The sequence below is a fragment of the Geotrypetes seraphini genome, chromosome 10 (genome assembly GCF_902459505.1).
Source record: "Geotrypetes seraphini chromosome 10, aGeoSer1.1, whole genome shotgun sequence".
Lineage (NCBI taxonomy): Eukaryota > Metazoa > Chordata > Amphibia > Gymnophiona > Dermophiidae > Geotrypetes > Geotrypetes seraphini.
The window spans coordinates 124,497,361-124,511,022 of record NC_047093.1 but is presented as its reverse complement, the minus strand read 5'-3'; the positions used below and the strand labels follow the sequence as shown (position 1 = coordinate 124,511,022).

Here is a 13,662-nt window from a genome sequence, read left to right as displayed (position 1 = left end):
CAGTTTCTGCTGGGATGGCTTCTGAAAGAAAGCAAATTAGTTCTATATCGGCACCAGAGAAAGTGTAAGTCCTACTGGAAATATAAAATTGTTGTTGGAGTGAGAGTAAACTTGTCTCAGTGGCATCTCATGAAGACAAAGTAGGGATATCAAATAAGACAAAATAATTAATAATTCACCTATAAAATTCCTTATTGAAGCTAATCTAATCTAAGCTTTAAATTTATATACTGAAGTAGGGGCTCGACTCGATTTATATAAGACTTCAATAAACAGGGAAATCGGTTTAACTAACATGTGAATTACTAAACAAAAGACAATTCACACTCCTTAGTACCATTTCCCTAAAACTGTTGAAACAGCATTACAAAAAATCTGGCGAGAGAAAAGAGTTCTCATATAATAGAAATTTCATTCCAAATCGTTGTAAACCTATATGAAAAGGAGCGAGAGATATTACCAACAAGCTTTATCCTTTTCACTGAAGGAAATGAAAGTTTGTACTTCTGAGAATTCCTTGAAACAGAAGACCAAAGAGAATTCCATGTTAGAGGGACTAGAGGCCAAAATAGGCCATGGATAATTTTGAAACTGACACATTACAGATCTACGAGCCACTACTAGCAGCTGTAAAAGCATGGAAAAATTAAATAAAAATAAAAGCATGCATTAATTAGACCAGTAATGGTGAAGTGACTGAAAACTTAGGCCCCCTTTTATCAAGCTGCGTTAGGATTTTTTTTATTGCGAGTCACTGCGATAAAAGCTCCGAAGCTCATAGGAATTCTATGAGCGTCAGCTGCGATTTAAAAAAAAACAACCCTAACGCAACTTGATAAAAGGGGGCCTTAATTTCTGATTTTGCCCTAATTGCTGCTACTTTTAAATAACATAGAAACACTAGTCTTATAGCCCGTTACATTAACGGGTGCTAGAATATATGTGTGTGTGTCTGTCTTTATTTTTTTTTTCTCTCTCCTTAGCCGCTTTCTGTATTTCTGTCTGTCTTTTTTTTCTTTTTTCCTTGGCTGTCCACTACCACCCCTTTCCTGCTCCCCCTGTCCATTCTCCCTTCCTTTTACCTCCCCTGTGTCCTCCACCACCCCATCACTGCTCACCTTATCCAGCAGAAGCCCTTCTCCCTTTTTTTTACCTCCCCCTGTCCATCATCACCTCCTTCCTGCTCCCCCTGTCCAGCAGTAGGCCTGTGTTCATTTTTCTGCCCCCCTCCCTGTTCATCAGCACCTCTTCCCCTGTCCAGCAACCCCTTTTCTGCCCCTCCATTTCCCTGTGTTGCAGCATTTCCCTCCCACCCCACTTCCTTGTGCAGTATTTTCCTCCCCCCCATACCTTCCTCCTGAACTCCATGCCCTACTTATGTTAAAATGCTTTCCGGGTTTGGCTGCCGCGGCCTGCAGCCGCCGACAGCCACCGTGGCCGACATCCGACTCAGGCCGCCGCGGTTGACATCCACCTCGGGGGGAGGGAGGAAGAGAGAGAGCTTCGGGCGGCCAGCAGCCGCCGCGGCCGACATCTGCCTCGGGCCACCGGCAGCCACCGCGGCCGACATCCACTCCTATCTGCGGTGCCCTACAGCTCACAGAAAACCGTCGCACGCAGATGGGAGTGCGCATGCGAGGCCTAGCATTTTATTATATTAGATGACGGCAGATAAAGGCCAAATGGCCCATCTAGTCTGCCCATCCACAGTAACCATTATCCTAACAAGCAACACATACCCCCTCTTCTATTAAACTGCGCTAGCAGTTTGTAGTGCAGAGGGCCGCGCTGAATGGCCCGCGCTGTTCCCGACGCTCATAGGAACTCCATGAGCGTCGGGAGCAGCATGGGCTATTCAGCGCGGCTCCTTGCGCTAGAAACTGCTATCGCAGTTTCGTATAAGAGGGGGATACTCCTCCACTTGAGCTGGAAATCTGCACTAAAAATTTCTATCTGTTTATAGAGCACAAAAGCTTTGCTTACCATTTGAACAACATTTCTATAGCTTCTAAGGCACTGTTAGTACTTTAGACTAGAGGCCAAAGAACACACTGGTAGCAGAGAAATAAGAGAATAGAGTTCACATTTTAAGTCTGAACAAACAGAGCACGATATACCTCTAGCAAACTTCTTATCATCCGATTCCCGTGGGCAGTGTGGAGGTAACATTGGAGAGGTCCTTTATTGGCTCCAGATTCTATTTTGGGAGATTTTTTGCTATGATTTATTGTTCCTGCAGAATAATCGACTTCAAGCACTGGTTAAGGTCTACCCTAATTGCCACGCTCTCAAGTGCTTCCTTCTTTCTGAACTGTCAAAGATACAGCCAGGGTACCATAACTTATTATTACACCCAAGCCCAATAATTGTTTAGTCAGTGTATTTCTAAGGAATTGAGTTTTTCTCCTTAATACATAGGTAGAATGAGAAGTGGAGCAGGGAACAGAATCAATGGCAGAAAAGCTGATAATGTCCTTGGAGGTTAGATTGGGCATTAGATTTTTCAAGTAGAACACATGGTCATGTTATTTCTCTCTATGTATTGCATCTATTCCAATTAGTAGCTCTCCCACTGGTAAGGATTGCTGGATCATCACCGACAACCACAAGAAAGGGAATTAAACTGAAAATGATAAAAAAAAGAATTCTTATTTACAAAATTAAAGCATGCTTTTAAATAGCCCCTCTTTATAACCCAAATGTGATCCTTATCACAATACTTGCAGATAAGAGAGAGAGATGATTTTATAGCTATTTAATCGTGCTATCTATTGCTTTCTGTGGCACAGTGGTTGGAGCTACAGCCGTAGTACCCTGAGGTTGTAGGTTCATAATATCACTATTTTTGTATACTGCCACAATCAAAAAGAATTCTAGGCGGTTTACACAGGAGAGAAAAACTGGATAATTGGTGAAGTACAATATTAAAATGAGAATACGGCATATTAACTAAAAAGACAATAAAAATTTAAGTAAAAGCAGTAAAATTATATTAAGAATAAAAACATTGAATTAAAAGATAAATTTAGCAAATAATACTGTCTTAATTTCTTTTCAGAAGGCGCCTTAAGATAACATGGCTCCGCTAATATAGTTACCCAACCAGGACTTGCTTGAAATGCCAGCATCCTGTCTAAAACAAGGCCTAACTTTACAGCCTAAAATCTTCGGGTTACCGTCATGGGATTATATAGCACAAAATGAAATAACAGGTAGGTAGGTAGGGGCCAATCCCCAAACCAACTTGAAACAAAGGCATGCAAATCTGAACATTACTCGTGCTTCCACTGGCAACCAGTGTAATAATCGATAATAAGGATTGATAGGGTCGCTTTTCTTCAGCCCAAATATCAGGCGAACAGCCCTATTCTGCACTATTCTTTAATTTTCTCACAGCTTTCTTTGGTGCTCCCAAATAGACAATATTACAGTAGTCCAATATAGATAATACCAATGCCTGCACCAGCAATCTAAAAGATAAAGGGTCAAAATATTTTTTGATGGTCTTTAATTTCCATAGCACGAAAAAGCACTTTTTCACCACCAAATTTGTATGTTCTACCAAGGTTAGATGGGACTCTAAAGTGACTCCTAATATTTTTATAGATTTTAAAATTGGGTAATCATGCCCATTAAAGTGAAGTGATGTCCTAGTTATTTTATCATTTGGACTAGCCAAAAAAATTTTGTCTTTTCTGTATTCAATTCCAATTTAAAATGGTTGTCCATTGATCTATTTCAGACATGATATGAGAAATTTCAGTTGTTATGTTACTCAGAGGAATTAAAATGGAAATATCATCTGCATATATATAAAAGTTTAAATTCAACTTCTGCAATAGGTATCCTAGAGATGAGATATAAATGTTAAAAAGCGTGGGTGACAACGGGGAGCCCTGAGGTACCCCAGATAGATTGCTCCAAGAATCACACATCCATGCTGCTCTTTGTGACCCTGGGCAAGTCACCCATTGCCTCAGGTACATTAGATAGAGTGTGAGCCTGCCAGGACAGACAGGGAAAATTGCTCGAGTCACTGAATGTGCACCTCTTAGGGCTCCTTTGATCAAGGTGCGGTAGGGGGTTTAACGCGCAGAATACCGCGCTAGTCGCTAATGCCTCCATTGACGAGACATTAGTATTTTGGCTTGCCGCGGGGGTTAGCGTGTGATGAAATGTCTGACGCAATAACCCCCGTAACGCACCTTGATAAAAGGAGCCCTTAGGTTATAAGTGACATATAAATAAGAAAATAAATATTTCACCTAAATAATTGGCACCAACTAATATGGCTCTAAGGGCTACTTTTACAAAGCCACGTTAGCGGTTTGACACTCGTAATAGCACGCGCTAATTTGCTGGCCGCGCTAGCTGCTACCACCTCCTCTTGAGCAGCTGCTTTAGAAGTATGCTTTTTTGCCGAAAGGAATATAACAGATGGAGGGGCAGTTTCAATAGGACACCTAAGACAGACTTTGGACATTTCCCACAAGATGTCCAAAAGTCAGAGTGGAGAAATGTCCATGTGTGAAACCGTTAGACGTCTATATTTTTTCTCCAAAATGATCTGTTTGTACGTCTTGGCCATCAGGATGTCCATTTTCAACCACAGAAACGTCCACGTTCAAAACTTCTAAATCCAGATCATTTGGATGTGGGAGGGGCCAGCATTGTAAAGGGCTGGCCACATTGACATACATATAGAGCAGTGGGGTGCCAGATACACATCTCACTATAAATCCTTTATAATTTATGGCGAGTCCTTCAAAACGCCCCTAAGCTTTAAAAAAAATACTTTCACAGTTGTTTGACAAATTGGTATACACTTCTCCCTCTTTATTCGCAGTTTCTGCACTCGCGGTTTCACTTATTTGAGATTTTTCGCATGCTGACTCCGCCCCCCAAAATTACATCATGATTAAAGTTCCTTTCCTTTTACTGTACTGAAAAAAATGTTTAACATTTACCAACATTCACTCTGAAAATCGCTGCTTCCACCAAATCGCTTTCTCCCACCAAATCGATGCTTCAACTCTTTCACCCTGAAAACTGCTGCTTCCCAGCGCGCAGAGAGAAAATCGCTATTACCCAGAAAATCGCTGGGAATCGCTGCTTGCCTGCTAAAAGCCCTAAAAGCTGTACATCATTGTATAGTATGGTCAATAAATATTGTTATTCCACCAAAATTGCAAATTTCAATATTAATAATAGTGGCCGTTTCCAAAAACCGCGAATAACAGTTGAAAAGTTATTCGTGGTTTTAATAACAAAACCGCTGGCTGTTACAAAAAAACCACGAATAACATATAAAAAGTTATTGGTGGTTTTTCCATATTCGCGGCTATGTTCCGCCTGCATACGGAGGGAGAAGTGTAGTATTATTTTACCGTATACGAGTATATATGAATGGATAGAGATGTGTGCAGGCACAATTGTGGGTTTGGATCAGTGGCATAGTAAGAAAGGGGAGGCCCCGAGTGCTATGTTGGTGGGAGCACCGGCAACCCTTCTTCCCCTCCTTCTCGCCTCCCCCTCTGCCTCTTCCCACTCCTCCTCTTGCTATGTACCTTTAGTGGTTCGCCATGAGCAACAACTTCAACATGTTCCTCGCAACCGGGTCTCGCGCATAGGAAGTGACATCAGAGGGAGAGCCACTGGGATTGTGAGGAGCACACTGAAGTTGTTACTCGCGGCGGTGAACAGCTAGAGGTACGAGGAAAGGGAATGTGCGCACAGCAGAGGGGGTTCAGGGATGGAGCAGGGGGAGACAGAGACAGGCGGGTGCCTCCACCCCTGGCGTCTCTCACCCTTGCTATGCCACTGGTTTGGATTATTGAAAATACAGTTTTATTCCCTGATTTTTGATCATTTTTCATTTCATTTTATACATTCATGTTACTAAAAACAGGAGCTGGACGATGAGCAGATTTTGATACCGGGAGCCTCAACCCTGCCGAAAGGTTTTTGAAACATGGACATGTTGGTAGAGGCACTCCCTTAATATCTGAACATAAATACCAAGATAAGTACTATTTAAACTAAATTAAATGATTATGAATGATATTTATTGAAGAATATATAAAAGATATAAAAAAATAACAAAAGACTAAGGGGCTCATAATCGAAAGAGAAAAACATCCAAAAACAGGCCTAAGTCGGCACTTGGATGAACATTTCTCAAAAACGTCCAAGCGCCGAAAATAAAAACGGGTTTTGGACGTATTTCTAAACGACCTAGGCCTTCATAGTGCCACTCAACGTCCAAAGCTAAACAGGGCGTTTCGGGAGGCGTGTCGAGGGTGGGAGTTGAGCGGGACATGGGCTGGCTTAGACTTAGTCGTACAGCATGTATAACCGAAAGTTATACAGCCCAGGATCGACGGAACTTGGACGTTGTGACTTCGACCATGTAAAACATGGTCCAAGTCACAAAAACCCACCTAAACTCACCAGATAAGCACTGCAAACACATAACACAGACCCCCACACACTACCCCAGTGATCACCAACCCCCCCCATGAAAATTTTATTCACAAATTTAAATTTCAGCCTCCAGACCATCATCACCTGGCCGCCTGGCATAGGAAAGCCTAGTCGTCCAGCCCAGAGGCAGCTTAAGTTGGCTTGGGGGTGGGTTAGGGACCCATAGAGAGGAGGACCCATGCCCATAAGCCCCTGTAATCACTGCATTGATACTGAAACATGTGCACTCCCCTATACATCCCCAAAACCCTGGGTGTTCAGTCCATCACTTTGCAGACCCCTCCCACGTCCAACAGGGCTTGTTCTAGGCGTTTTGGACTTGGATGGAAAGTTGGACGGAAATGTGGTATAAAGATGGACGATTTAGCGGCTTGGATGATCAGATCGGTAGGACGTATAATTAGACGATTTTTGAAAGTAAAAATAAGTTGGACGTCTCTTTCGAAAATGTCTCTTAGGCTCTTTTTAACTTTGGACGACTTGCGAGATGGACGTAAATGGATTTAGATGTCCCTTTCGATTATGCCCTTGGGTGTTTGTGATTTGTTTCACGATAACCATTGAGGCATTTTATTAGCCCTTTGAGGATCATAATCAATGAATGAATATATAAAGATTTCATATGAATATGCTTGCTGGAATTTTAAGTTTAAGTTGTATATATTAACTTCTGGCCAATGAATAGCCATAATATAGTATTACAACTTTTATGGACACTGATATTAGCAAAACCAAATACAAGCTACAAATGTCCATCATTTTTAAATGGAGGATTGCTCTACTGCCTTAAATTCCTAAAATACTGTCACAGAGAAGGACAGAAATATTCTGAGGACACTTGGGGTGAGACCACCAAATGGACCTCCCTGAAATGAGATGCCTCCACCCCCTCCCTCACTCCAAAAACGGAAAAGTTATGCTCACACACCTTGCAGCTGTATCTTATTCTCTGGACTTTGAACCAAGACGGAACTGACCGAATCCAGATTGTCGTAGTTACTGCAGCCAAGAGGGCCAGTCCGGGTTTCTGTTACCTGAAATCAAAGGAAGATAAAAAGCTATTTCCAATATTATACACATCAAACCGGGACTTTATTTTATGATAACAAATTGTCCTGAATATTTGTTATGTATGTGTATTTTACCAAGTAATATCCAGTAACTAAAGCATGAAATCTACTATATATGGTAACTATGTTATGCTAAAACCCTTAGGGCCCCTTTTATAAAGCCATGGTAGCAATTCCCAGCACGATAAATGCGACAAAACCCATAGAAATTGAATGGGCTTTATTGCGTTTGAAAAGCTGGAATCACCACTGCTGTTTTGTAAAAAACAAAAAAACGTGAATCCTACTATAAGAATCCTAGGGGTTAATTTAGGTGAAAATCGCACTATGAATTCAAATACAAATGCTTTAGTAAGGAAAATTTCTATATGTTGTGTAAATTACGGACTATTAGACCATATTTTGATGTTTCTTGTTTTAGACTGTAGGTACACTCAATTCTAAATATTTTGGATTATCAGAAAAGTCTTCATAGACCCTGCATCATCCAAATCACAGCAGTCCGATTAATTTTCAATCTGAAAAAATCAAATCATGTCACACCTTATTACCAAAGACTACATTGGTTATCGGTCAAGGCCAGAGTCAGATTTAAGTATGGTTGTACATGCTATAAAGTCTTACATGGTTTAGCACCTGATTATCTTGTGGATCATTTTAAATTCATTAATTCACAACACCCAAGACGTAATTGTAATTGGCTTTATACAAGAGCTATTTTCAGTGATTCCTATCTTTTCAGGCAGCTTCTTGTGATAAACAGGTTGTAAATCTGTTAGCTCTCTTACTAGCCGTTCAGGAAATGATTTAAGGGAGAATTTTTACAATATTAAGGCCTCCTTTTATGAAACTGTGATAGCAGTTTCTAGCGTGGGGAGCCATGCTGAATGGCCCTCGCTGCTCCTGACGCTTATTGAGTTCCTATGAGCGTTGGGAGCAGTGCGGGCCATTCAGCGCTATTGCAGTTTCGTACAAGAGGGGGTAAATTTCAGGAAAAGGCTTCGCTGGTCTAACCCTCAGCTTCTCTAACTTTTTTTCCTCATCTGGAACCACCGGTCAGCTTCTTAAGGTCCAAAATAGATCTTAGATGTTCAAGGTGGAAGAACACATATTTTATACTCAAATATTTAACTACACATTTGCAGCGATAAGCTAGCAAGAAAGTAGAACCCAATCTTCTCATTTCATTTTGCATTATAAGAAATTATTTTTGTCTCTCTTGAGTAGATTTCATTACATTTGAATATAGCCATATTCTCTGTCCACAAAAAGGACAAAGATTCCGGCTCAGTCACCAATTGAAATTTTTAAGAAGTTTCTTATAGAGAATCTGAACTTTCCACTAGAGTCTATTCCACCTATTAACAAGGCTTATTTTTATTATTATTTTTTTTCAGCTGTTAAAGGAAAAAAAAGGTTCCTGTGAAAATGGTTTAATGATTCAAAGTAGTGATGGTGTAGGACAATTACAACACCTAACAGGGATTTTGGAAGATTCCCTATCTGAAGTTAAGGAGCGAAGCACTTTGATAGTGAAATTTGTATTTGGACAAGATCTTACATCTGTGATGAGAATTTTCTTTAAGAAGGGAGTAATCCCTTTTTGTGGACATTTCTGACTGTAAGACAAGTTGTCCAAGTGCCGATAATCAAACCGGGTTTTAGACATATCTCAAAACAATTTAGGCCCTTTCAGTGCTGCTGTACGCCCAGAGCTGAAAGGGGTGTTTTAGTAGGATTGGTGAGGGCGGGATGTGTGGCGGCCTAGACTTAGTCGTAAGTATAACCAAAACGGAAGTTGTGCGTTGCGATTTAGGTCATGTAAAACCAGGTCTAAGTGCCCAGAAGGTCTCCAGAGTGAGCAGATAACCACTGTAGACACAAAGTACAGACCCCCCCACCACACTCCCCCAGTGATCACTGATTCCCCCCCCACCTCCATAAAAAATGGAATAAAAAATCTACATATCTGCCTCCAGAACATACCCCCAAATTATGTATATGATGCCTTAGGTTGGATGCACACATTGGCATATGTAGGTGATGTATATGCACAACTTAATTGAATAATTGGCCTAATCAGTATCAATAATTGACAATAAATACCTTGCAATTGATGCTAATTGGGACTAATTAAAAGTTATGCGCTCAACTTGGAAAGTGTGATTCTTTAAGTATGTGCCAGTTGAAGTATGTGAAGTTGAAAAGAGGGCATGGCCAGGGGTGGATTTGGGCATTCCTAAAAGATATGTACATTGTTACGGAATCCACCCGACACACACATAACTTAGACAAAGGCTTTTAGGCCTGGTTGTAGCGAACCAAAAGGGGTGCCCCTAAAAGTTATGCGACACACTACTTTGCAAAAAGTGGCCTATTAAGTCCAATGAATCATAAACTAATAAACCTCCTAATAGTTCATGCACAGGATTGAGAACCAGGAGAGCAAGTTTCAAATCCCACTTCAGATCTTTGTGAATTTTTTTAAAATTATTTTATTTAAATTAAATGTGAGCTCTTCAAGGGAAATTGATTTTGAAGGAAGACCAGGAAGGAAATGAGATGGACCATGGTGGGGAGAAAGGGTAGAGATGCCCCTGTGAGGTCCTATGCTGCCACAAAGACGTCCATGTTCCTTGTTTACTTGGTTCATAGTTTGGACATTTCCCTTGAGAAAAGGAGACTACGAGGGGATATGATCGAGACATTCAAAATACTGAAAGGAATCGACAAAATAGAGCAGGAAAAAACGTTATTTACAATGTCCAATGTGGCACGGACAAGAGGACATGGGCTGAAGCTAAGGGGGGACAAGTTCAAGACAAATATCAGGAAGTTCTGCTTCACGCAACGAGTGGTGGACACCTGGAATGCTCTCCCAGAAGAGGTAATTGCGGAATCCACCGTTCTAGGATTGAAGGGTAAGTTAGATGTACATCTCCTTATGAGTGGCATGAAGTGACATGGGTAGGGGTAGGCTAGATGCACTTCTCTTTACGAGAAGCTTGGAGCGATATGGGGACCAAAACTATGCCAGGGTACACCTGGTGGGGCCTCCGCGTGTGCAGATCGCCGGACTTGATGGACTGTTCTGGAGATGGCGCTTCTTATGTTCTAAGTATCCTGTATTGTATATGGGAATTTTTGTTTTGTTATGCTGGTGTTTTTTTAAATTATTATTTGTTTGCTTTGTTTCAGGGACAATATCAAATGCACTGCATACTCTTCAGAAGGGGTGAACAGCATTTGTGACTAGGGTGCAGTATTTGTAAAGAATGTACCCAATTTCCAGTAAGGAATTCCAGAACAATCTTCAGAGCACATTTCTATTGCCTTTACCAAACATAAATAAATAAGAAGGAAGCATGTTCGATCTCAGCTACCTTGCATATTTTTAATATTTTTAATTTTAACTGAGACGCTCAAGGGGATAATAATTCTCTGACATCTACATCAATCCTTAATTTTTGTTGTGACCCAGATAGAGACGACGTGACATTAGCTGCTCTGCTGAATTATGTAGTGCACCTGACACACCAGGCTCCACTTTCGGAGGGTATGCAGATGGCTGGAGACATTGTTAAATCCAAGATAGTCAGCTGAAAATTTACAGACACTGATGAAGAAAATTGGTGATAAAGCAGAATTGTGGAAAAAAAAAAAATCTTCAACTTTCCAAACACCCACCAAACAGCATTTTCAGCTATGGAATACTCAAAATGTGATTCATATTCCTATAAAAACTTATGAAGGGATCTGCAAACTCCTTAGCACAGAATGATGGTTAGAAGAGACCTCTACAAGTCCAAAGTAGCCTGCCACCATGTCCTGGAGCGCTAAGTGCTCTGACGCTACTCCAACGCTCAGGAATTCTATGAAAACGTCAGCGCATCTAGCGCTCCGGGCCGTGGTAGAAACCCCTAACACAGCTTAGTAAAAGGGGGGGGGGGGGGGATTTAACTTGTAACTCAGGAGTGGGCAACCTTGGTCCTCAAGAGCCGCAACCCAGTTGGGTTTTCAGAATTTCTGTAATGAATATGCATGAGATCTATTTCTATGCATTACTTCCATTGTAACTTGAATCCCTTTTTCCAAATTCGTTCTTGAAAGCAGCAATGGCGTCATCTTTGAGTACTGCTCTGCACTAATCCACTCTAAGATGATATTACTCTGTTCCCTCCCCCCCACCCCCCATGCAATTCAACCTCATCATTCATCACTCCCTCCCTCCCAATATAGGCTATCATTCCTCATCTTTTCTTCTCCCCTCCAGCTCTAGATTCTGATTTCTTGGTAATCACATGTCCTTCTTCCCTACCAGGCCTCTTCCTGCTCTTTATTCCTTACCTTTATCCCTCTGTTTTGTCTTCTCAGTCTGGTGCCCGATAAAGGTAAGGACTAAGGAGAAGAAGGAGTTACAGCTTAGAGGGAACGTTGACTTCCAGAGTGCCACACTCTCCCCACCTGGGTATTCCCTGGGTAGCTTTGAAAAGAGGAGAGGTAGGAAAGCTAGTGAATCCTTCACTCAATATTCTTTAACAAAGAATAAGCTTTTGAAGTAAGGCTCCTTCACTAGCGGCATTCAAATCCAAGCTAAAAGCCTACCTTTTTGGAGGCTAATTTAAACTCCTAACTCCCACTCGCTGTAAGAAACTTATGTCCATCCTATCATTCTCTCTGCTAGAAACTCCCCAGCCCCTTATGGTCCTATATGTTCAAATTACATTGTAAGCTCTTCTGAGAAGGGACCATCTATTACATTTTAAATGTACAGCACTGTGCACACCTTTCAGCATTGTATAAATGATAAATAGTAGTAGTAAAGGGTGGGACTTGAATATACAGCGCTCCCCAGTGGATTCGCAGTCAGCGGTTCGCGGTCCCGGTCATTCACGTGGTGTATTCTGACCACGAATGACTGGGCAGGAGAGGGCAGCCAGAGCGCCGGCGAGTGAAGGAAATCGCTCGCTGTATGCTCCGACCGCCTCTTCCTGTACTAAAGTCGGGCCGTACCAATCAGAGTTCTCAGCGGTTTACATCTCTTTTACAGGTACTTCAAGCATTTTCCCTGTCTGTCCCAGTGAGCTCATAATCTATCCAATGTACCTGGGGCAGTGGAGGATTAAGTGACTTGCCCAGGGTCACAGGGAGCAGTGCGTGGTTTTGAACCCACAACCTCAGGGTGCTGAGGCTGTTGATTTAACCACTGCACCACTAGAAGGCTGAGGAGGAGGCGGGAATAGTACCAGACGTACAATGGCATGTTTGATCAGTTCTTGTACACCCTGTTCTGGTTCCTTGCCATTCCTTCTCTTACTAATCCTTCTTTTCAGCCACTCCGTTTTCCTACTGAGTCCAGAATGAAGAAATAAGGAGGATAGAAAGGTTCACTGTTCCCCTCTAACATACTGAGATCAATATAGAAATATTTGGTAACTGAGACCTTTGAAAGCTGCGGATGATACGAAGTTATTCAGAGTAGTAAAGACGCAGGGGGATTGCGAAGATCTGCAACGTGACATAATCAAGCTCGAGGAATGGGCATCGACATGGCAGATGAGGTTCAACGTGGATAAGTGTAAAGTGATGCATGTCGGTAACAAAAATCTCATGCATGAATACAGGATGTCTGGGGCGGTACTTGGAGAGACCCCCCCAGGAAAGGGACTTGGGAGTTCTGATCGACAAGTCGATGAAGCCGTCCACACAACGTGCGGCAGCAGCAAAAAGGGCAAACAGAATGCTAGGAATGATAAAGAAGGGGATCATGAACAGATCAGAGAAGGTTATCATGCCGCTGTACCGGGCCATGGTACACCCTCACCTGGAGTACTGCGTCCAGCACTGGTCGCCGTACATGAAGAAGGACACGGTACTACTCGAAAGGATCCAGAGAAGAGCGACTAAGATGGTTAAGGGGCTGGAGGAGCTGCCGTACAGCGAAAGATTAGAGAAACTGGGCCTCTTCTCCCTCGAACAGAGGAGATTGAGAGGGGACATGATCGAAACATTCAAGGTACTGAAGGGGATAGACTTAGTAGATAAGGACAGGTTGTTCACCCTCTCCAAGGTAGGGAGAACAAGAGGGCACTCTCTAAAGTTGAAAGGG

General features: G+C 42.1%; 1 protein-coding gene across 5 annotated transcripts in view; it reads right to left on the bottom strand.

The window, feature by feature from the left end:
• BRINP3 (BMP/retinoic acid inducible neural specific 3) overlaps positions 1-13,662 on the bottom strand; it is a 223,977-nt gene that overhangs the window by 48,007 nt on the left and 162,308 nt on the right. For all 5 annotated transcript variants that reach the window (XM_033962459.1, XM_033962460.1, XM_033962458.1 and 2 more), the window contains one exon: positions 7,412-7,517. In XM_033962459.1, coding sequence (XP_033818350.1) covers positions 7,412-7,517 — 106 coding nt within the window. The remainder of the gene's footprint in view (positions 1-7,411; positions 7,518-13,662) is intronic.